The 25,537-nt window shown below is 33.4% G+C and overlaps 3 protein-coding genes across 3 annotated transcripts in view; 2 read left to right on the top strand and 1 right to left on the bottom strand.

The window, feature by feature from the left end:
* The first annotated feature begins 732 nt into the window (after positions 1-732).
* On the top strand, positions 733-2,991 carry LOC137933536 (uncharacterized). Its single transcript, XM_068777496.1, has 3 exons — positions 733-816; positions 966-1,061; positions 1,954-2,991. The coding sequence occupies exons 1-3, from the start codon at positions 733-735 to the stop codon at positions 2,989-2,991; spliced, it is 1,218 nt and encodes a 405-aa protein (XP_068633597.1).
* A 3,209-nt stretch (positions 2,992-6,200) lies between these two features.
* On the bottom strand, positions 6,201-23,240 carry dila (dilatory). Its single transcript, XM_068777106.1, has 16 exons — positions 23,056-23,240; positions 21,625-21,736; positions 19,447-21,550; positions 19,280-19,369; positions 18,310-18,439; positions 17,729-17,836; positions 16,733-16,891; positions 15,178-15,222; positions 14,125-14,330; positions 12,973-13,109; positions 12,513-12,601; positions 11,778-11,989; positions 10,764-10,876; positions 8,365-8,423; positions 7,506-7,648; positions 6,201-6,681 (listed from the first exon to the last, which is right to left on the bottom strand). The coding sequence occupies exons 1-16, from the start codon at positions 23,188-23,190 to the stop codon at positions 6,546-6,548; spliced, it is 3,978 nt and encodes a 1,325-aa protein (XP_068633207.1). The 5' UTR covers positions 23,191-23,240; the 3' UTR covers positions 6,201-6,545.
* A 728-nt stretch (positions 23,241-23,968) lies between these two features.
* The window catches only part of LOC137933153 (perilipin-4-like), a 52,133-nt gene continuing 50,564 nt past the window's right edge, over positions 23,969-25,537 (top strand). The window contains exon 1 of the mRNA XM_068776962.1: positions 23,969-24,203. Coding sequence (XP_068633063.1) covers positions 24,185-24,203 — 19 coding nt within the window. The 5' untranslated portion in view covers positions 23,969-24,184. The remainder of the gene's footprint in view (positions 24,204-25,537) is intronic.

The raw sequence follows: 25,537 nt of genomic DNA, 5'->3' as shown, positions 1-25,537 counted from the left end.
ACTAGAGAGGAACAGGCAGAAGAAACTCAACGAGACTATGTACATTTTTTTTAATAAAATAAAATTACATAATTTATTTAATATTAAAATAGTCTGGAGGCGAACTCATCATTGCCAAGTTGTGCCATTTTTTATGAAATCATTTATTACATATTTATCTAGCGATGTTTTAGGGTTTTAGAAATCTTACTCGGTCTTGTCTCCCATAAGTGAAGGTATATTTCAATGAATTCGCTCCGAAATAAAAAATAATATAATTAGTTCAATTATGTACGTTCTATTTAATTATTGGTTTTTTATCAGTATATTGCATTTATAATTTATTTATAATAATGTTGTAATTTGTATTTTTCAAACTTATGCGAATAACTTATTTTAACAAATTTTATAATCTGACAAAATACAAGAAGATGATTATCTGTAACGGTAATCGAACCTCGAATTAATACTACTTTTAACTTTTGAACCATCGCCGCCATTCACAACTGGTTCCATAGTAGAACGAGATAGAACGAAAACAAAACATTCCGATACAGTTCCCACCGCTTTAACCCCTGCGTGGGAATGGGACGGAGATAGATTGCGGTTTAGTTTCGGGACGTAAAGGAAGGAGGGCGAACTATAATTTTTATACTACGGTTGCGTACGGGAATTTTCATAACTCCTTCGGACACAGTAGGAGGTGGACGTGTCGTGAGATTTAAGAGGTCATTGCTTCGAAAAAAGTGAACAATGCCGTGTAGTGAGGATGATGACTCCCAAACTGGGTTCATGTCTGAACCAACCCAGGGCATGTCGAAGGCCGAACTGCGAAAGGTACTTTTGCCTTTTAAAAGAAAAAAAATTTGAAGTTAAAAAAGTATTTTTTTTCGGTGTTAAAAAAGTTTTATATTAAACCTTATTGTTATTATTGTGGATAAAGTCAGTGAGTGTACAAATATTATAAGCATATATCATTGTTTTAGACAAATAAGCCGATCATGGAGAAAAAACGTCGTGCGAGAATCAACCACTGTCTTAACGAACTCAAGGAATTGCTCTCCGACTCCATGGATAAAGACGTGAGTACTAAGTAAACACAACTTTAATTTAAATATAACATATATTTATTCTTTCTAATAAGCTTTTCCCCTTTGAAAATACAAGAAATTTATTTAAATATATATTTATACCAATTACTACAGGTTCCAATTTTCTCCAGTTAAGAATGTTTATTAAATCGAGGAGAACCTCGATAAAAACTCTTTTAAAGCTAATTACATTTTTATTCTTCTTTCAAAATCTTCTATCACGTGATAAATATCAACGATATCTTCACGTGATAATAAACATTATATTAATCCGAGGCATGTTTGTCCACTTTATAATCTTTAATGATGCATGTTTAAACTAAAACACAAAAATAAAATGATTTAAATATTTTTCTTAATGCATAAGCCAGTCTTTAGAGAAATCAAATAATTGGTGTTTTTTTTTACATATGTCTATAAGCCTTCATATATCAACCGCTTCTTTCACCATATAATAATAATTCTCTGCCTTTTCTGTTTTATTTCTTCTCTTATTTTAATGGTTACATATAGACGTCTGCAAGGCATAGGCCTCCCTCAAAGATATCTATCTCAGAAATACCATAACCGCAACTTTGTATTATGGTACACAAAAAACGCAGCTGCCCATCTTTTGGAAACTTGTTTTTTAGCAGTGGCAATCCTCTTTAGATCAAATTCCAAGAATGGAACCCACGATCTTCGGTCGCAAATCTCGGTCTTCTGCCTCTGGGCTACTATTGCTCATTTTAAATTATTTATCGAAAAAATATTTTAAATATTTATATCGACTACCCTTTTTATAGTATTTACTTAAACGATTATTAAAATATATTAAATTCAAACAAATAAAATAGTAAAATTAATATTTGAATAATACAATAAGGTATCTTTTTCTTTACAGCCAGCACGTCATTCCAAGTTAGAAAAGGCGGATATTCTCGAGATGACTGTGAAACACCTGCAAACTCTGCAAAGGCAGCAGCTGGCGGCCGCTATAGCAGCCGATCCAGCTGTATTACATCGTTTTAAATCAGGCTTTGGGGACTGCGCTGTTGAAGTCAGAAGATACCTTTCTCGCCTTGCCAGCGTACCAACAGGCTTGAGGTACCGATTGGGAAACCATTTAAATTCCTGTTTATCGGGAATAGAGCGTCTACATCCACCTGACTACCCGCCTCTAGTACCCGATCCTTTGAGACTTGATGACGAAAGACCAAGTGCATTCCATTATGTTAGATCAACGAAGCCCACTAGCCCACCGTTGAGTCCACTATCATGTGACTCTGCGTGCGACTCGTCCACAGAACTCGAAACACCGCCTCGTCCCGTCCAGAAGTTCCCATTCCCGACACCGCCAAGTAGATCAGCATCAGACCAGGACTCTAGTCCTGAACAGAAACCAACAGTCTCCTCAACGACAATATCACCGGAAAATCAACAAGAGGGAAGAACTAAAAAGTTTATGGAGCCACTTTCAATTGTTATAGACGTTGAAAACTACAAGATCGGTATAGACGCGTCTCCAAAGCGAGCGGTGGACTACTCTATGAGACAAAAATTAAAACGACCTTCCGAAGTCGCTGGACCAGTTCCAAAGCTAATTCGTCTGGATAAAGAAAGTAGAGTTCAACACCCAGAAGTACAGTTCGAACGGAAAATAGGTTTAGATAGACCTGACAAAATATCAGCATTTAGAAGAATACCGGGTAGCAGAAATGATACAAAATTACCAGTGGCTGTGAGCATACCGGCTGTTATCGAGCAACCGCCATTAGAGAGACCCAATCAAGTACGATCTGTGATAAGCCATACTGCAGCATCATTAGCTCAATCATCATCATCGTCAACTCACCAAGAAAGCAAAGAGAAAAGTGAATCTAATTCCAAATCTCCCAAACAGGGTACGTCAAGCAGTTCCGAAATGTGGCGACCTTGGTGAAATATCTAAATTTACTCATGAACAAAGTACAAGCATAGACCAAAGGAGATAAACATTGATTTCTCTTACATCTAGTAAATATACAAAATATTATCTTGATATTATGAACAGTGGTCGCCCTAAGAAGATCAAGAATTGCGATCGTAGGTCACGGGTTCAAATTTTTGGTTAACCCGCCTGCCAAACGTGGAAATAATGGTATATCCCCCAAAGATATCTTTGGTGGTGGGGGCTATTCCTTGCAGTGAGAGTCCATGGGCTGAAATGTCGATTTTATTTCTGGAAATCGCATCCATTAAGAAAGTCAACCTATGCCCGGAGAAGATACTATATTTGTTGGAGAAATTCAGCATAACTATAGGAGAAACGAGGAGGAGGAATGGTGCTAATATTGTCGGAAATTCAACAAAAAAGTTAATGAATCATTTATTGTTGAATGTAATGTTTTACGCCATAAAATAACATTAAGTTGATTAGATTCTAAGAGTTTCCCTGTGAAATCGAAATCGGAATTCAGGATGGAAATCCGCAGAAGAGAAGATTACGGACGTAGCTCGAATTGTTCGTCTGAAGTGGCAGTGGTCATATCGCTCGTGCATCTGATGGCTGTTGGGGCCGAAAGATTTTCATGTGGCCACGAGCCGGTAGATACGGCGTGGGCACACCTCCCACTAGGTGGACCGACCATATAGTTAACATCGCGGAAAGTCGCAAGGCGATCTACCAGGGAGTCTTAAGCTTTTCTGTGGGCGTCCATCGGCTGAAAAGAAAAAGAAGATTGGATACTACACTTTTACAATTTCGGTCATATTTTAAAAATACGTTGAGTATATATTATTTTGACTTGTTGATTGTATTTAGTGTAGAAGAAAGTATTGTTGTGATTGTTGACAATCCAAACTTTGAAGCTTTAATCATTTACCTGATAGGTATAACGTTTTTTTTTTTATAGTGTTATAAAAATATTTTTACTCTTTAGGTGTTTTTTATTGAAATCCTTGAATTTTTCTATAACGATACAGATACAATACATTTTCAGACCATAGACTGTAGAGGTGTTATATGTATTTGCAGAGGTCACGCTTCGAATTACTAGCCACTACAGCTAACAATACTTTGTGTGAAAACATTCTTATTTATTTTTTTCAAATAAGTTGCCATAGTTTGGACTTAGCCATAGTTTAATACAACATTTCGATAGCCAATCCCCCTGCCAAGCGCTGTAATTATGATATATATATCTTTAAGGTAGGCCTATACTTTGCAGCGGGCATCTATAGGCTAAAACAGTGGTGACTTTTTATATTTGTCTACATATAAAAGAGAAAAACGACTATGAAGATAGATATCAACGACAATGATTACAAAGGAATAAATTAGCACATAAATTTTGGGTATCAAGCTGCAATTAAATAAATTTTACAGCAAATAATAAATAACTGCGTGATCGCATTGTGAAATAGCTTTATGCTTAAAAAAATAAATATCGAAAGGTAAACGTAGAAAAGATGACGCAGCCATTTGTGTCACTTTTTCTACGCACGTCGGACTAACTCGTCGCATGGACGTCAAGAAACTCCGCCGCAATGATTTGGACGCTTGAGGCAACCGGAAACTAGATCAGTCTTATTGGAAATCTGGAATACTACGGCTGAAATTATAATAATGACTAAACATTAATTTTGTAATCACTTTATTGTTAAAAATGATTATAGTATACTTGATGGTAGCCTAATGTTCGTAAGTTATTAGGAATATGTATAAAGACGTTTTATCTCTTTGGTATGCTGTTTGTCAAAGATTCTCCGAAGCAATACTGTTATAAAGACATGTCGGAAAAACTGATGTCATTACTATTTTAAAAACACAACAGATTTACTCGTATGTATGAATCTTTAAAAATACAAAATATTAATGATGAACCATTCGCGCATAAGCGAATTATGAGCTTTGTTTAATAGTATGCAATTGTTTCCAAAAATAATCGTCTGGCCTGGCCTGTTAGGGTTCAAAAAGAAACACCACAATCTACACAGCTAGAAGACACAATGCCATTGCGTTTCAGAAAATACAATATAACATTTGCAGTCATCAAACAAATGACTACCAATATGATAAGTATTTTTCAGTACTAAACAAGTAACAAAAAATATAAATTTCTTACATTCATTTTAAAGGTATTTTCGAAATACAGATGAACTTAAATTCAAACGTAAGATGATCATTTTAATTTTAACAACTTACCTTACAATTCCATGTTTATCTTTTTCAAACTGTAAAGAATAAATATGTTTGATTTAGTTTAACAGTACAGCGACATCTAGAGGTGAATTGGAAGAACTAACTCGTTGTCAATCAGGACATTTCCATGTTTAAAAATAATTCAAAAACGGAACAAAACATATATTTAATACATTTCTGTTACGCAGGTTGAATCTTGACAATATATTCCCAGTTTGGAAATAAAAATTATATTTTCGTCAGACCTGATGAGAACATTGTATTTTAATATTTTTTGCATTAAATAGATACAATATTTAAAATATAAACATACTTTATACACTTAGTAATCTATTCACTAGAACTCATATTTTTTTTAATTCCGCTAAAGCAAAGTAGTCGTCAGTTTTTGACCTTTTGTAAAAAGTTAGACATTATGGAATTTACACATTTCTTTTTTCCTTCTCACTTGAAGAAAGCTCTCAACAAGAGATCTTCGGTTTGCGTACACACAGCGATTATAGGTTATACCTATTATGTCATGAGAGAATAAATCAAACAACGACCATGGAATACATTTTTCAAAATAAAACAACTCTACAGAGTAAAAAATACTTTTATTTATTGCTGAACATCACATCAATATGGAATATTAAAAATACATAGAAATTAAATAGCCATTTTAAAATTTAACAAATACGTTAAAGCTGAAAATAAACATAGCACAGTTTTACACGAACACTAGAAAGCAGTCTTCCCAAATTTAAAAATAAACCTAATTTATTTATCTGCAATAAAAGTTGATATCACGATTTGGAAAAAATAATCAATACAGATAATTAATAAAATAGTAGAATAAGTAAATATTTTTTTAACCTACAAATTTTGTAAAACATTCTTTTTAAATAATAGTTTAAATACAATTTTTTATCAATATAGTCAAGTAAGTGAACGACTATAAGAGAAAAATAATACTGATAGAAAAAAGCGCTGCTATTTGTACAGCTCCGATCAATTAAAAAACCATGAGATATTAGAAAAATGAAGGGAAATTAAATGCTAGAATCATTTATCGGAAATTTAGTTATAAGACTTTCCGCAATTTTGAAATATGCAAAAAATTCACATAACAGACATTGGCTTGAAAATGAGGGTGTTGTCATATTTACAATTAAACAAGTAAAAGGCAAAAGCATTAGGCACTAATCAGTTCGGTTCTATAGTCTATGTACAAAATAGACACATGACCATAAGCATGTTTTCTTAAACCCGCCGTTAGTCTCTTTAAAAAAATAATGTGACAATATAAACGTAATATTTTAAAATGAGAAATATCACTTCTGCTTCAAAAAATCTTTTCTCTGCTGTTGCAGCTTCTGCTCCAACATAGTTATCTTCTCCTGGTACTTTGACACTTCTCTTGTCAAAGCTTGTATGGCAGAGTCTTTTCTAGCGACGGCCACTTTGACCCTAAATAAGTGATTATAAGTACATATTGCTTAGGCAAGTTGCAAGGATCATGCTTTAAAGTATCGGTTGTTGATTCGATTCCCAAAATATACACAATAAAACATCCTCTTTACTTAACAGGTAAAGAAATGTATCTATAGGAACCTTGCAATATCAATATCCGAAAATCTTAATATGTACTAGAACCATGTCATTCATCATCGGCTAATGAATTGGGTCCTGTATCTGGCAAGAAGAGATCTCTGGATGTTTAAGGTACCTCTGGAGGAAGGACAGGGTTTTGTGGAGTTCCTACTCACTGAAACCCATTAGCTGATCGCCAGCTGCGCGATACGAGGCATTTCGATAACTATATATATTGCGAATTTTTTTGTCGTAGTCCCTCACACTATACTGCCCAAAATAGCAGATTTTGGACAGCCAGTCCCAGCGTATGCATTGTTCACGCTACCCCAGTAAGAATCCTGTATCTTTTCCAACATTTGGAAACACTATAACAGTAATTAATTATTGATGATTTCCTCATTTTGATAGAAGAAAACTCAAGACTTAAGAAATAGTTACAGAGGACAGCTTTGAGAAAATTGTCGCGTAGAAAATATAACGACATACATAGTCGATGCATGTAATATAATCTCGTCAGTATGCATAAGAATACTGATTAATAAAAATAAAATATCGTAGTACCTCTCAGATAACGGCGTTTGGAACTCTTGTAACTTTATGTTGAAGGAATCCATTATAAGGAAGCTCAATTAGAACACAAGTGGCCACTGTAAATGATGGCATAGGAATAAAATATGTATAAATAAATAAAGATTTACTTGGCATATAGCTGATGCATCTGCTCGTCGTGTGTTCGCTTCAAGTCCTCCATTTCCTTGTTCAGAGCATCCAATTTGCATCTCCACGTCTCATCACAATTCTTTCTCACCTCTTCCGTTTGAGCTTCCAACTGGTTGTTTTTCTGTTAAATTATTGTCTATTCGTAACTGACTTTGTTAGATTTGGAATCCGCAAATCTATACAGTGTAATTGGTTACAGTTGTGAAAACTTTAAATGTATCGCTAAGTTATAAGCTAAAACATTTTACATTAAAAGAAAATAATGTTTCCATTGGTCATGCTATAACTTTAGAACTGCTTAGCCTATTTCATTCAAAATTCTTTTTCTAACAAAAACAGGTAAAAAATAGAAGTCTATCAGGTAATATAATTGTGTAATACTATTGAAATTTGTACATTTGATAGCTTGCTTTGAATTTTGCGCATATGACAAGTTCGCTTTGAACTTTGCGCATTTGACAGTTCGCTTTGAACATTGCGCATTCGACAGCTCGCTTTGAACTTTGCGCGTTTGACAGGTCGATTTGAATTTTACGCGTTTGACAGTTCAAATATATTATTAATTTATTATTTCTATTGGAATGTGACAGTAAACAATAATTGATGTTAATATGTATCCGAATTTTGAAAATTATATTTCTAGTTTTATTTTTATTACGTTATTTCTTCATTATTTTTGAAACCATTGATATTAGGATAGGGTGTACCACACATTAATTAACAGCAAATGAAGTAAAAATTTACAATTTTAGAGCGTTTACATCTAAAACTAATCATACTGTAAAGATTTGACTATAATTTAGTCAAATTGAAACATGATATTAAAACGTTTAATACCTCTGTGAGTACTTTATTTCGTGATTCCAGTTTTCCAATGGTTACTTCCAATTCGGCGCCTATAACGAAAAAAAAATTGTTCTAATATGAAGTCATTGGCATATTTCTTTATCTGAATACTGGAAATATGATACACGGGTGTAAATATACTCTATGTCAGAAATAGGCCACCTTTAAGGCAAAGCGAACAAAAAAAATATTCAGCGATGTTGAAATATTTCTTTTTCATACTCCCTCCTGAGAGAATAAAATTACATATATACATTACAGTAACATAATAAAATAATTATTATTGCATGTTAGTCGATTCAGTCCATAGACGCCCACTGCAAGACATAGGTCTTTCCCAAAGATACCTATGAGGGGGGGGGGGGGGCGGTAATCGCCACGCATGTCAGGCGGTTTGGCGATCGCAGTTTGGTATTATGGTACGCAGATAACGCTGCTGCCCATCCTCTAAAAACTTGTTTGTGATCAGTGATAATCATATATAATTAATGCACAAACTGTGAATTATGCAAGATTGTATCCCGGGTATTGAACCTGGGACATACGATCTTAAGTCGTAGTCCTCTACCTCTGAGCTGTAATTTCTAATGATAAATAACAAGCTTCTAGGTCCCTCAGAATAACTATGACATATGGACGTATGATGATTATTCTAAATATTTATCGATGGCATTTGATGAAGATATTTTTAATGTGACTTCAACACGATCAACAGTCCACAAAGCTTTTATCCTATATGTTTACTTAGGTCGTTTAAACTGCGACCTACGATTGCAAGTCTCTGTCTTATACCGCTGGACTACCTCGCTCACTAGTGAAGATCTAGCAGCGAGCGAATTACAAACCAACTGTGAGTGCACTTGTGGCTCACGCATGGGCGTGGGGTTGTCTACTAATACTCTAATATAAATTGCATAATATTAAAAGTAAGGTTAGGTTGGTACATGACGTAGTACCAATAGACCATTTGCATTTTAGCTCTGCAATCTTTTTTAGGAATATTTATTAGTAATTATGTAATCAAAGTCACTCAGCGAGCAATGGAGGCTTTGCTGACTGAATCAGAAATGTGGGAGATCCGCAGAAGAACCCAGGTCACTGACGTAGGTCAGAGAATTGCCAGTCTCAAGTGGCAGTGGGCGGGGCACAACGCTCGTCCAACCGACGGCCATTGAGCCCGACGGGTTCTATCATAAGTGGCAAGGTGGACTAGGTGAACTGTCGACTTAGTTCAATCCGCGCGAAGGCTTTGGGTGCGAGTAGCGCAAGAACAGTCAATGTGGCCATATTTTGGGGAGACATATACCTTTCAATGCGCGTCTAACGGTTGAAAAGAAGAAAAATAGTACACCAATACCTCGCTTTGCGTCGTTTAGTTTTGCGTTTTTTTCGAAGTTTCCGTCGCTGCTTTATTATTACTAATTTTCACTGTGCGTCGTTATATTTTCGAGGTTGCCTCGTTTTGGGTTCGAGTCTTTAATTTTTTTTTAAATTTTATTTTTTATTTTAAAAGATGGCAACACTTTTGTTTCCAATTGCGTCATGCTATCAAAACTCGGGGATTTTCTTTCTAACCAAAAATGAACATTATTTGAATAAAGTTTTATTTTCACTTTGTTTTGCTAAATTTAAGAGTTAGGTTTCAATTACGTAGTGTGTTGTGCTTTTTTAAAAGAGAATAATAAATTTATATAAATTTTTACGTGTTGTTTCTGGTTACAAAAAAGGTAAATATTATTCAATTTATTTATTGGCAGAATTACATTATTTTTGTTTTTAAATGTTTACTTTGTTCAATTTTCTTTTTAAAAAGTAGTATTTTCGTGACCCTGGAACCTATCTCTGATCTTTACATGGTTTGCTATAGAAAATCTTAATTCACTTTGCGGCGTTTCAATTTGCGTCGTGTTTTTTTGTAACGTAACCACAACGCGAAGTGAGGTATTGGTGTATAACGGGCCGCTGGGGCCTTAAGATTTCTGGAGCAGAGACCACGAAACGGCAAGCGCAGCGTAAGACTTCTAACACATAAGATGGACAGACAAACTTATGAAGGTCGGAGTAAGACAGGGGGAATCTACGAAGGAAGACTTTGTCCAGCAGCGAACGCCCTACACCTCAAATGGTGATGAATTGTCTAATTTATTCATTTGCGACATAGATCATAAAGATATCGTTATTATATTTAAAAAATTACTTGTGGTTTAACATGTGCTTGTGTCTCAATTAGTTATTATTGATATTTCTACTTTATATATTTTACTTTTGATGTAAATAACTTGTTTTTTATATAGATATATAACATAACATATTATAATTTTCTCTCGCTCTCACGCTATCCATCTCACTCTCTCTTTCTCCTGAGTTGCAATAAAAAAATTATAACATACATCGGTCTTCCGTCTGTCGCACTCTTGCCTGTGCGTCTTGGTATCGTTTCAGTGTAGCCTGCTCAGTCTCTCCCAACTCCCGCAACTCTATCTCATACTGCTCCTTGTTTCTCCTGCCAATGAAGCAGATTATATTTATACCAAAATAAATAATGTTGCATAATTAAATATATGTAATGGAAAAAACATTTTCAATAAAGTAATACCATGAATTGGTGAAACGGAATAGTGGCACTCGAGAATTAAGGCATAAAAAAGTATGTCGAATAAAATAACACATGAAAAGGTGATCTGTGTTGTTGCCCTCCTACGGCTGAAATAATGAGACCCGACCGCCTCAAAGTCTTCCGAAGAAATGAGAAAGAGATCTCTTCCAACCAGTGCTATTAGGAATCTATGTTGGTCTTCTACAGCTGAAATTACCATATATATGTACTAAAAAGATTACGCCTTAAAGATTAAACTATTCATTTAAATATATATGTTGTATTCAAAGTGAAATAGATTCATACAGTGGCGTACCTAGGGGGGGGCGGTGGGTGCGGCCCGCACCGGGCGGCACTTACCTTGGGGCGGCATTTTTTATATTTACTTATAGTTGTAAAAAGCAACTTTTTCATTTCAAATTTATTTTCTTTCTTGAATAATAAATAATTATTATAAGTTTAATATTTGATTTATATAAATTATGATTAACTTTATGATTTCGAATATTATTCCTCGGTGTATATAAATGCATTTTAGTGTAAATTTTGGATTCTAATTCAAGAACAAGATAATAATTTTATTTTATCGTATTCATTAAAATTCGTTGAATTCGTAAAAGGATCTTTACGACTTTGTTCGGCAATTTTTCCTAACTATAATTTTTTGATGTCAGTTAATAAATGTCATTTCTTTTGAAAAGTTTGTATTTTTTATTATTTATATTTTGATTGACATATAATAGAAAGGGCGGCAAACTGGAGATCGCCCCGGGCGGCAAAAGTTCTAGGTACGCCACTGGATTCATACCTCAAAGCCTCCTGTAACTCTTTTCTTCCCGCCTGCGCTTCCGCTTCCATACTCTCTATCGCCTTCTCAATCTCTCTGTCCCTCTCCAACTTGTGCTGAGCCGATATATCTTCGATCTTCTTCTTTAGTATTATCTGTTGCTGCGCTTCAAACTCCTTTTTATGCTGTTCGTATTCTTCTTCTAGTTCGGCGCGTTTCCGTTTTAATAGATCCTAGATGAAATTTTTCAAGATAGACAAAAGTAGAGTAGTTTCGTTGTCGTTTTTGACAAAACAGTGCAACACAGATTTTTGCGATTATAAATCCTGCGCAGTATCACATTTTTTATAACAATGGTGTAGTAAGACCAAAAATAAATCGAAACATATTTCAATTAAAATAGGCACAACTGTTCAGAGATTTGATGGTATGTTACTATCTAGTATGGCTTCTTGATATATAAACATTTTGTGATTAAAAATCTAATACATTATGTACATATATACATACATATATTGCAGTCACCATATATATATATATATATACATACAGTACAGTACAGTACAGTACATCGTCCTTTGGAAAGACACAATCGGCTAATTTCGGTTTCGTAGAGCACTATCTCTGTCCCACACACTGTTTGTATTTCGTGCGACGGAGATAACGCTCTACGAAGCCGAAATTAGCCGAGCTTGCTAAGCGTATGCGACGAATGGTTGTCATCAAGTATAACTAATCTCTTAAATCGAACATTACCTGCATCCTTTCTCTCTCCGCTGCAATTTCTTTCTCCAACTCAGAGTATTTCTTTTCAATCAACTTCTCTTGTTCCTCTTTCCATCTTTCTGCAATTTTAAACGCATTCTTTAACTTTACATTACCTTTTAAAATAAATATTTTTATGTTCCAGCAACGCGTGTTGTAACATTTTTAACTAAACTAAATTGATAATAACTGTAGAAAAGTTAAATACTGGAGAACACATACTTTGGTATTGTCCCTTTAAGCCTTTGATTTTAAGATTTAAATGTGTTATGACCTCTCATCACCAGATCTTAAATCGCTGAACTGGACGCTCCATGATCCTTCGAGTGATAAGCTAAGCTGTCTAAGCTAGGGTTGTACGAGTTGCAAGTAAACGCATTGTCCTACGGAAGTACCCGAAATAAATAAAACTCAACTCAACAGATATGCTATTATTTAGTTCATACTCTACCAAAGTTATTCCGTTGCTCCTTCTCTTTCTCTGTCAACTGCTCAGCAGCACGTTCACTCTCCGCGCGCAGCTCGCTAACTAGTCGCGTCCGTTGCTCTTGATAAGTCAACTCTATTTCTAGAATCTGCTTTTCAAGTCTGAAAATTTTTACATAAAACTCTATCATTTTCAATTTCAAATTTATCATTTTTTTTAAAAAAAATCAAAATTCGCTTAAGTCACAATGCTATAAAATTAAAAATGCTATAATATAAAATTTTAAAACTGGCATAAGTTATTCATTGCGCTTCCATACGTAAGAAAATCCAAACGGTAATTTAACGGTAACCTATTCCGATATTGCCATCAAAAAAATTAATACCAGCATTGAGTCTGTAATAAAATATTTTCATGGTGTCTAATAAAATAGAAAGGGTAACGTAAGTTCTCTTTCGACATTGCCTTGAATATTGTATATAAAATTTTGAGAACTTGATTAATTCATTTACTACATTTCCATACCTAAAAAAATTCAAACGGTTGCTTACAGTGACATATTTCGATATCGCTTTTGCGTATATAAAAAAACTAACACTAACCATGAGTTTATAGTTGGATATTGCCATGATGTCTATAAAAATTGTAAAATTTACAAAACGATTTAAAGACATTGCCATTATTTTCATAAAAGTTTGTCTACATCCTTTATTCCTATTGCTATAATATTAATCATTATTTAATTAACTCTAGTTATTTTCATAGATTTCGCTGGCTAATATTATTGTTACTATTTTTCAATTCGATCCATATTCGCTCTTGACGAATCCATTTATAAATAGATAGTCTGTATTTATGATTTCAAAAGTAGACAGACGAGGTTTTCAGCAAGTCGAAAAACGCTGGATGCAGGCTGTTATCGGTTTTATTAGAAATCTAAAAGGCCACCTGCATTTGCCCAAAAGTGGACGACCCAAGTCTGATGTAGATTGTATCTTTTACATATTTTTAAAGACTTTCAAAATATTATTATCTATACCAAACATATAGGGAAAATCAGAAGTTTAAAAAATCTAGCAATATTCCATGCATGGGATTTTCCTATATAGAATTTTTTTGAAAAATATTAAGATTTAGTTCGACGGACAGAGAGTAAACAATTAGAATTTAAATCACCTTTGACTTGCTAATTGCCTCTCTTTCACTAGTGCTTCTTCTTTCTCATTTTCTAATCTCCTTCTCAATTCTTCCAGTTCGTTGGCATGCTTCGCCTGAACTTTACCCATTTGTTCAGCATGTGACATTTTTAAATCTGATACTTCTTTTTGTTGCCGATCTGCCATTTCTCTTAGTTCTCCTTCTAAACCTTTGACAGTGAGCTCCTGGAACAGTTTTAATTAGACTTGTAATATTTCTATTGACACAAGTCTTCTCTCGGATAAAGGCTTGGTGATTGGTTGTGGAAACCATCCTAGGGCCGGTAGGTCTTGGAGGTAATAACAACATGAAGTTTGAAGATAAAGTGTGTACATTCATTCGAGCTTCGCCCATATTTATACCGATTTATATAAAGAATTATATTTCTGAGGAATTCCCCTTATCGATGCACCGCTGACATTGACGACTAGCATTAAAGTGGTGAATGTATAGGTCTGTACTATATTTAGCTGATAGTCGCTCAACAACATCAGAGAAGTAATGCTCGGAGTTTCTTTAAACTTCAAACCGCGGATGAGCGAACGTGACCTTTAGCCTAGCGGATTGGCAATTTGAAGTAGAATTGGGCAGGCCATTCACTACTGGTGCTGTCAGATTTTGGAGTACAATACCCGGCGATAAATATTACACATCGACAGACACGACTGACAAAACGTCACATAGGTAGTGTGGGACAGAGATATCGCTCTACTAAACCGAAATTAGCCGATTGTCTCTTTCCAAAGTTCGATGTGCAATATTTATCGCCAGGTACTGTAGAGACCATAGACTGACAAGAGCAGCGCAAGACTTCTATCTACAAGTTGGACTTACGATCTTAAGGTTATCGGAATATGCTGGATCTATGGGGAATGCCTCTGAACAGTGGTGGACGTGTGATGAATGAAAGAAAATGATGATATGATGATATTATATTTCGAGGTAGGTTCTAACAAGCTGTCACCAATACCCTGCTTATTTAGAAAGGAGTTATAAGAGATGAAAGGAAATTTTATAATAGTACTATCTCACCTTTATTTTCTCTGCTTTCTGCTTGACCCATCGTTGCCTAGCCAACTGTAATGTAGAACGTGATGACGTGCAATTTTATAAACAGTGTTAAATAATCGTTTAAAAAATGAACATTAAAAATATACAAAATATACAAAATGGCTTTGTTCAGGTCGAAACTATTATTAACAATTTGTGAATATAATTAAATTGCAATTACTCGTAATATACATAGATCTCGGCTTCGAGTGCCGGTCTGGAATTCAAGTCAGGGAGGAGACAATACCCTCCCTGATCAGTGGCGAAAATAAAAAGACATTTTTATCCCTATGTCGAGAAATCGCAAAAAAAGCCATCGACAGAAACAAAACAAACATTGTATAAAAAATATAAAACAAAATAAAAAGCTAGAAGAACAAAAATGTAAAATAATAGTATAAGATCAATGTTAAACAATGTTAAATGAAATTAAAATTATAAATGTAAAAAGGAGAAAAAAGGGAAGAATGTCAGAAGAATAGAGCGAATGAGAAAGAAAGACGAAATGTAACATGAAAGATAGACAAGACTGAAAGATTATGTGAAGAACGATAGAAGAGAAAGACAATAAAAATTCTGTGAAAAAATTATATTAAAAGATTAAGTCCCTGTCCCACTCAAGATAGGGGAACGAGAGGCCCCCAATAGCGGGGGTCATTAAATAAAAAAAAAAAAAAAAAATATACGTAGATCATCTATAAAAGAGAATGATAAATTTTACAAAATGTCAACGCCTTTGACTCGTTTCGTTATCAAAAAGTATTTTCGTTTGGTTTCGTTGGTCGTGTTAAATAAAACAGTTAAAATATAAAATGATTTTAAAGCAGAAAGCATTTAACAATACTGCTATTAAAAATTTGCTACTAATTGCAGTGTTATAATCTACAATAAATACATAAACAAATATAAATTCCTTTTAAAATGACAATCAATCGTCGTTTCAGTCCATAGACGTCCATTGCAAGGCATGAGTATATCTCAAAGATATCTATGAAGGGATATATAAGGATAATAGCCACACTTTGCAGGCAGATTGGAGATCGCAGTGTGGTATTATGGTACGCAGAACGCTGCTATCTATCCTCTGGAAACTTGTTGGTGAGCAGTGGCAGTTCTATGTAATCAATGCACAAAATGTGAATTATTTAAGATTGTATCCCACGAATCGAACCTGCAACCATCTTAGAACTATCAGTCCTCTACCGATGTACTACCAGTGCTCATCACAATCTATTTATTTATTTAATGTTTATTGTGCATCAGCATGAGAAATAAAAATAAATCAGTTGAAATAGTAGATGAAGTTCAAAGGACGATCTCATTGAAAATGACGATTTTTTTCTAGGAAACCAATGAATGGACTTTGTTAATAAGGAAAATAGAGCAAGCGATCATAAAAAAAATGTTGAAAATTAATGTTCGTACATAGTACAGATTATTTATAATACAGATATAATACAATAATTTACACACTATAATAATACACTATATAATATATTAAATATAACTAAAGTTGTATGCGTATTTAAATAGTCACCTGTTGAGCGGCGGCCATCTTGTCGTGTTGGTTACGAAGCTCTAACTTGTAGCGCTCTTCTAGCGTTTGCACAGATCTCTTCCAGCGGTCTTCTAGACTTCGTCTTTCATCAACTAACTGCTCTATGCGATGGTTTAACGTCTTCTTGTCGTTAATTAGCTTTTATAACAGCAAATAATTATTAAATAGAAATGAATTATAATGTTACCGAAACCGCTGTACCACGTCATAGGTATACGCGGAGCAAGATAAGGGAGGAAGGGTTTTGGCTGTTCCATTCCAGCAGCGTTCATGCCACTATTTATATATTAAATAAATATCATAAATGCAAACCGGCAAATGACATTTGCCATTAAAAAAGAAATTAAAAATATTTTTTTTTTTATATTTATAGTAAGGTTCTACCGGAACCGCTATACCGCGGTACAGCATGAGCGTTAGCCTTAGTCAGTCCGCCGTCAATGCTTTCTTCTTTTACTTGACCCCCACCTCACCTCGCTTTCCTTAGGCGCGGCATAGCGGTTTTGGTAGCACTACAAAAGATGCTGACATGTCACATGACGATGCCCATGCCTATGTCGATTGGTTAATAAAATATTTCATTTTTGTTTGTAATAAAAACTCTGATACAGGTAGGAAGAATTATTATCAAATTAGAATATGTTCTTTCAGTTCGATTCACCAGAAAGCAGAGAATTAGAGGCATAAACATCGCTTTTTTCACACAGACGTAATGAAGGCCACTTCAATTAGTTACTAATAGATAAATCACAAAAAAATACTATTTTAAGAGTATACTGCAATTTGCCGTTTCATACGCACTAGTAGTTATTATATTTATTCATCTTACACTCTCGTTTAAGTTTAAAAAATATATATTTCACAATGGCCAACGTTTAAACGTAATTAAATACATAAATATCAAAAAAGCACTTTTTTCGAAACGAAAATTTCGACTTGGATCAAAAAAAAGTCTTTATATGAATTGCTTCATACCTGGTCTATAAAATTCTGATGCCGTTTGATTGTTTCCTCGCATTCTTGCTTTACTTTCATCACGTTACGTTGTGATTGTTTCTCTAGATTGTTCACCTTTGTGATCATCTAAAATAGAGATTTATTACCAACTACCTGTCTCAACTCAAATTAACATTTTAAAAATAAATTACTTAGTTTTGTAATCGTTAAATACTAATACATGCACCTGCTATACGACATTACAAATTTACACCGTGCGAACTGTCAACCGCGCAAACTTCGTAGCGAACTGTCAAACGCGCTAACTTCAAAGCGAACTGACGAGATTGCAAAGTTCAAGGCGACCTGTCAAACGCTCAAAGTTCTTAACGAACTGTCAAACGCATAAAATTTTCAATAGTATTTTTTTTATTTGTTCAAGTTTAGAAACCTAAAAAATTGTAATAATTTTTTCATGAGAAACTTCTAGAAAGTACCAGTGATTTTTTTTTATAATGAAAAACAATCTTTGTTTACAAGTTATGACGTAGACAAAGGAAATATTGATTAGTTTTTAGATACGTAGTGGTTGACAGGATAAAAAATAAACAAAATATTGCCTGTTGTTTGTGATTCGCAAGGCTTTCCTGTAGAAGGGCTATGCAACAGGAACGTTCTTCTAACTGTAGAGAAGATGTCACAAGTCTCTGAGCCAATTCCGTATGTGGTAACTTCAGAAGAACCTCCAACCTGCAATCAACGTAACTAAATTTTGTTGAAATGTTCAGAAAGCATCCATTGCCAGGTAATGAATAAAAACTGTAAAAAATGTTTTTGTGCACTATGAATGCGTGGTAAATGACTTCGTAGAATAGAAGACACCTTGGGATGATATATGCCCACTGGCTATTTCAATGTTTAATAAATATATGTGTTTATCATCATCATATCAGCCAATATATGCCCACAACAAGGCATAGGAATACCCTAAAGATCTTCATCATGACTGGCAGGCTTTGCGCTGCCGGATCTACCGATTTGAGAAGGCCTATGACTTGCAGTGGACGTCTATCAGCTGTAAAAATGATAGGCAGCACCGGTTATAAAATAACTTAAACTTATTGTCAAAAATAATATCCGGCATTTGATCTGACACGTCGGGAGAAGTATGCAAGAGTGAAACGTTTAGTTAGGTACTACGCAACAATATAAGCACTGTACGATAAAGACAATACTACGAAAGCTACACCTAGTCGATCCCAACCAAGTCTTAGTAATTTGTCTAGATTTGCCAGATCAAATACCATGTATCGTTAAGGATTTACAGGATAAAGATCTCCGAAAAAGACCTTGGCTGATAGCATTTCTGTTAAAAATGTCCAAGAGGCAACAAACCACAGATTGCTATTACGCGCAAAAGTTCGTGTTGTAATGCAGACAATCGCTTTTATCAGGCATCGGGGAGAATTTCTTCAAACGACCCTACAACTCCTTAGTTTCTATGTTTAAAAGGGGAAGTTTTAGTGCATTACAAAAATGTAGGAGCAAACTACGTAATCAATATACATTTTTATCTCTACAAAAACTCACTTTGGTGTTGTTAGTGGTGTTGAGTTGGTCACGACCGACAATGCATCGTTTGCACTTTTTTCAACTTTTTCCAAGAATTCAAATATTTCCCTGAAATTTATTAAATACATATAGTTTATTAGTCAACAACGCGTTATTGGAAAGTTTAAATTTGTCGATTTACGTACATAAAATTATCCTTTGGAGTTGAAGCAGACCTTTCTTCTTCTTTTGCCACCTTCTCTGTTATATCCTCATTAGGTGTAGTCGCAACTGGATTGTCACCATAGCTTTCTATTTCTTTTAACATTGAATAAATATCCAAGACTGTTGATTTCGAATCTAATTCTTTAGGTTTAGGTTCATCTATGGTACTGGTTGGATCTACTGGTGTTTCTTTTTGAACAAGATCGTTTCCTGTTCTTACAGGCGTAATTATTTCATTTTCTTCTTCAGTATTTTCTTCAGGAGTCGCTGTATGTTCTGTAGTAACTACGTCTATGGTCCTGGGCGAAGGAACTGTTAACGACATCCAGGAATCAACGTCTTTATCATTTTGAACGCTCTCTATTCTAGAGCTAAGGGGAATTTTATTTGTAAATATGCTTTTAGGAGTCTGATACTTCATATTGTCTTGGGGAGATTTAGTAATAACACTTCTATTATTCTTACAGTCTGATTTAGAACTAGAAGCATTTTCAGTTTTGAAATTATTTATCTTCTTCTCGTATTTTCTAAGGTTTTTAATAACATTTTCTTTAGTGATCTTTGGATAGTCGTGTTTAACTTTGAAATAATTCCTAATAAGGTCCTTTGTGTTTACTTTTGAAGTATCTGCTTTATTATTATCTAAAGAATTTTTGTCTTTAACAATTGTGTCACTGTTGTCGGAACTCTTTTGTGAGCTTTCAATAGAATCATATTTTTCCTCAAAATGACTGTTGTTATGTTCGAATATAACATCGATATTCATTGGAGTTGGTGAAATCGCTTCTGTTTTAATATCTTTAAGGGTGAGTTCATGTAAATTGTTTATAGCTTCTATTTCTCTTTTGTAGTCTTCAATGACCTTTGATGTATACGCTTTGGTAGTACTGTTTAGTAAATATGTAGGATATTCAAAACTCTTAGTCTCATCGTTTGTATCTATACTTATTTTATTTTCAGTTTTCGTGCTTTCGTCTTGTCGGTCGGGAGAATTGTTTGGCGGTAGTGCAATATGTCCTTCTTTCTTCAAAAAGAAATCTTTGTACAATAAACGACTATGATTTAAAGGTTCCGTCCATTTCTTATCGAGTGGATAAGTTTTGTGATAATTGTTATCATTGCTCACAGTTGATGCACTATCTAAACTTTTGGGTTGGTCTTGCAATCTATTATCAGAATTAGATTTCTTTAACATCGTGGACGGGAGAGAAAAGTTTTGTGAATATATTCTGTCATCTTTTATAACACTATCAGGATAACCAGAATCTTTGGATGAAGAGTCAGTATGTATAACAGTACTGGAGAAATTATTTTTAAACATATCTTCGTTATTGGGATCAAAGTCATCATAAAAATTTCTGTACGTTCTAGATTCGTTTGAAATGTTTGGTGAGCATCTTAAGTGAGCGTAATCTTTTTCTACGTCTGTTAGATCACTGACTGCAAAATTACCTTGTTTATTTTTAACATTTTCATTGGTATCATTTAACGAGGTCATCAGAGACTTTAAATTATTTGATGAAATGCTTTCAGGGTCTTGTGTGGATTCTTCTTCAACTAAAGATAATTGCTGTTTAGTTAATTTCGCTTTACTTGAATAAGGTTCTACGTCAAATTGTTTATCTTCTGTATCAAATAACTTGTCTGTATAATTATCACATTTATTGCTATTATCAAACGAAACGAAGTATGATTCGTATGTTTTATTTTTCATTGTAGGCGATGCACTTCTATGAAAGACATTGTCTTTACTTCTGCAAGGTGAATGTACTTGTGCTCTCTCTGTAATTGTAATTTCTAAGCCATAATTTAGATTCACTCTATCGGCGTTAGACGGTTCTTCTACTTTACGTCCTCTTTTAATCATATTCCTGTATTTAACGGGTTTAATATTTTTATTTTTAGGTGCTGTTTGAGCTTTTGTTTTGATTTTAGTACCTAAACTAATAAAAGTATCTTCAGATCCATAATCAGAAGCATTACTGCTAAAGTCTTTATTTCTTCTCGCTGTAAAGTTTCCATATGGTTTTGTATCACCAAGCAAATCAGTTGTTGGTGGAACTACCTTTAAATTTGATGAATTATCTGAAATATATATTAAAAAATTAATATTTAAAATATTAATTAATAATAAATCTATTTATATAGGAAATGTTTACTGTTGTAAGACTGTAACAAATCTGCACTGAAAGAATTTAAAAAACTTCTAGTAGATGGAGCTCGTTCTTTTGTGTCAGCAGAAAATGGTCGTTTGAATCTCTCATTACATTCCTGAGAAACAAAATAAAAATATTTATTGTATACCTTCAAATTAATATATAAAAAAATTAAATGAATTTTATTATCAATCATTTTAGCCATAGTATCTCCATTGCTACACTTAGGTCTTCTGCATAGACTTCCATTAATACTCATTGGAAGCGGCTACATCTAGCTTCTCCAAGAATCATATAATAACAATGTCATCATTATCACATGGTATCTCATGCTAGGCTTGTTGGTCTGTGGTGTCCACTCCAGAACCTAATGGCTCCAGCATCCATCTGTTTAAACCGCTATGTGGTCTACATAATGCCACTTCAGCTTGCCAATCTGCTAAGCTATTTTGGTTACTACTTCATGTTTATGGACCTCCTCCCGAAGTAAACCCTGGCTGTGTACCAATTATGTTAATACATGTATTTAATAACTATTGACACAATGCAATAGTTTTAAACATTTGTGGGGTAAATATCTTATTTAGCAACAGACAATATCAGCTCATGAATAACAGGTGTATTTCACATTATAGGCCTGGGAGAGTTACTTAGGCTATAAAAAATTAATTGACTGAAATTACATTCAAGTTCAGATCAGAGTGTTGCATGGTAAAGCAGATTTTTGAGAGAATCTAATCATAAGTTATATTTTCTTTAATGAAAACAATATTAAACAAAGTTGATTTTAAATGAACAAATTACCAGCATGGTCAAGAACAGTATCATGATATTAAGTTGATGTTAAAAAAGAATACATTACTAATTGGATAAATACTTAGTAGATATGGGGTAACTTTTCATTAGATATTTACTTATGTTTGTGTAAACTTCCTATATGATAGATGGTGATAAATTATTTGGTATAAAATCTTTAAAGAGAATAATTATCTATAATTAATTATGCATAATATAATTATATTTTTGCCATTAATTAATATATGGTAGACCCTATCTTAAAATCAAAGGTCTAAGATATAATAAATAATGTTATTTTTAAAATGAAATATTGTTTACTATTTATCCTTGGAAACCTCATACTACCAAAATTTATTGGCCTATTACATTTTTATACATAAAAAATACATCTTTCAGAATGATCATTTCATGCAGTGTTTGAAAACAAGTGTAAAAGCTTTAGAGCTTTTTGCTAACAAGTAAGCATTTCATTGATCCACCTCTTTATGACCTATATTCAACAGTGGACTTCCTTAAAATAGTGATGACGATGGTCGCAATCATTGTTTTTAGAGTTACATTTGTAATTTTTAAAAAACAATCTTACTATTAAATTCCAATAAGGAAGGCTAAAATGCATATCTTAATTTAAATTACCAATGAAAGACAAGAACTTTGCAGGGCAGATCGCGGCCGATTCCTTATATTCTTTCTATCATCTTTTTTCTTACTTCTATATGAAAGGTTAACTGGAGAACCTAAAAGACGCAAGTTAGAATTTTCCTTCGACATCACAAGTTAATAACTAATTGTAAGACTTAACATTTTCATACTCTCACCGACATATCGACGACGTTTGTTTTGTTGTCAAGATACGGTTGCTATGCAACACATTTTTTTTTGAATTTCATGGCTTGGTTTTAGATTTTTGTGCCACTCACATGACAATTAAAATTAATAAGTGTTTAAAATTTTAACGAGATTTAATAATTTTTTTTAAACTGGAATTTTAAAGCAATTATATTTTTAAAATACAATGTAAATGGGAAAAAAGGGAAAAGAGAAGGAAGAATATAATGCTTTAAGTTATAGTGAATGTCATAAATTTAAAAAGGAAATATTATTGTTAATAAAACCAAATTCATGTAACATAATATCGAAACCATAGTAAAACCATAGAATTTTATAATTGTAAATTGTCTTATAAATTAGATTACAGCATTTCTTCATAAATTTACCGTAACAACATACGAGAGCTGCTTGGTTATAAGTGGTTAATAGGTTAAAACGTAACTATGGCATCAAATATGAGTTGGTGAAACTTTAAACATATTTATAAAATCCTTAAAAGAACATATGTAACGTAAATAAATATTTATACAAATAAAATCAATTTAAAACAAGTAAAAGAAGACCTTATAGTTTTCTTTTGTGTATCCTAAATAACAAGTTTTATTTAAAAGTTGTTTTGGTACTAACAGAAACTTTAATGCATTATCAGAACGCACAGCGTACGTATGACGTCATTTTTAAAAATACGGTCGATTATTCGATCACTGCCGCAGTGGGCTCTTATGTCATTCGGTAGTTTAAACCGAGTTTTCCTGAATCTCATTTGAGACTAAGTCAGTAAAGTGTGTGCGGCTCTGACGAGAAGGTTAATTTTAAATCGCTCCCTTACTACGTAAATTGAGAATCTCATTTCTTTGGTGGACAATTATTTTATTCCGCTCAATTATATCCTAACAGTGTTTAGGTTTTGTGGTAATAATAAGAAACATTAAAGATGTTCAGCGGAATCGCAGGTGAGTTTCAACTATATTTTTTTTATTTCCATTTTTACAATACGTATAAAAATTATGGGCATGAGTATCATTAGATTAGCTAAGAAATATTCAAATATAAACGTAAATGCACATTATAAATTTTTGTCAGATACGCGCTTATAATATTTCCATAATTAAAGACATTGCATCTCCGATAGCAGTGGGGCTTACGTATTAAATAAAATATTTATAATTGAAATAGTAAATATAGATTTTACTTAGCGACGACGTTCATTATTTTTCATCAAAATTTTATTCGGAAATGTGTCCAGAACACCGCTAACGGAACTTTATTTCGTTTTATCTCTGCTTCATGCATGATGTATTTTAACACTTTGATATTCAACATGTCTACATAAATGTATAGATTTTTTAAAAGTCAATGAAGAATTAATGGTAAGTTTGAAAGGTAGTCCAGATTTGAGAGGCATGACTCGTTGTTATAGTGAAATTATTGCTCGAACGAGATACTCGAATCATTAAGCCTTTGAGCTTTTTCATTCTAATAAGGTTTAAACTTAGTCTTTAACGCTCTGTAATAATAAAATTGATGAAAATATCTAAATGCCAACAAGCAAGCGGCATGAAAAACGATAATAAGGAAAAAATACACATTAGTTTATTATGACAAAAGAAGTAAGTGTAACACTGTACCAGCAAGAGTTGGCTGTGACTTAGTAATCGGCGATCGAATTTACTGCGTTGATGAACAATAGACAGTTTACAAAGTAGTACGAAAAATCAGGGCGTGGACTTTAAGACATGAATACACTGGTTATTGGTGTAAAAATTTAAATGGCGTGAATGTATAGCTTATTTGTCAGCTGACACCTTTGAAGCTTTTAGACCTATTTTCAATCACTATGTATAAAGTGATCACTCTGATACACTAGGAATATGACAAGCCAATTAACTTCTGAAAGTACAGTCTGCAGGAACGGAAAGTAAACGATAATTAATTGTTATATGTACTAAAACTAAATTATTTCTTTCTATATTATTATTACGTTATTTATTATTTCCGAAATTATTGATTATCGGATAGGTCGTACGCTAGATTAATTCACAGAAATTGGGCTACATATTCTTCGCTTATACATCCATAACTAATCTGTTTTTGTTGCTTATTCTTACTCGTGAGTTTTTTTCGAATTACAGGAATACAATATCTTTGAATTTCGTTTTATTAATAAATATGTTAATCTCATTCAGCCAATAATTTCATGTGCTGACGAAGATTAATACAAAAATGATAAAGAAATATTTCGCCTATGTAACCTATAATTTACTATTTAATATATGCATTTTAAGTG

Source organism: Battus philenor, unplaced genomic scaffold (assembly GCF_028537555.1).
Source record: "Battus philenor isolate CCGP_79_NKW_IND1 unplaced genomic scaffold, ilBatPhil1.0.hap1 SCAF_13, whole genome shotgun sequence".
Classification (NCBI taxonomy): domain Eukaryota; kingdom Metazoa; phylum Arthropoda; class Insecta; order Lepidoptera; family Papilionidae; genus Battus; species Battus philenor.
Note: the sequence above shows the minus strand (reverse complement) of the source record. Positions and strands in the feature narration are given on the sequence as shown.

Excerpts from the sequence above, each read along its gene's own strand:
- LOC137933536 (XM_068777496.1), top strand. The coding sequence starts at position 733 with ATGCCGTGTAGTGAGGATGATGACTCCCAAACTGGGTTCATGTCTGAA. Across the intron at positions 817-965 it reads CGAAGGCCGAACTGCGAAAG|ACAAATAAGCCGATCATGGA; the intron begins GTACTTTTGCCT and ends TCATTGTTTTAG. Across the intron at positions 1,062-1,953 it reads CCGACTCCATGGATAAAGAC|CCAGCACGTCATTCCAAGTT; the intron begins GTGAGTACTAAG and ends TTTTCTTTACAG.
- dila (XM_068777106.1), bottom strand. The coding sequence starts at position 23,190 with ATGTCGAAGGAAAATTCTAACTTGCGTCTTTTAGGTTCTCCAGTTAAC. Across the intron at positions 16,892-17,728 it reads ATCAGAATTTTATAGACCAG|CTAATTAACGACAAGAAGAC; the intron begins GTATGAAGCAAT and ends CTGTTATAAAAG. Across the intron at positions 13,110-14,124 it reads AGGCAATTAGCAAGTCAAAG|ACTTGAAAAGCAGATTCTAG; the intron begins GTGATTTAAATT and ends AAAAATTTTCAG.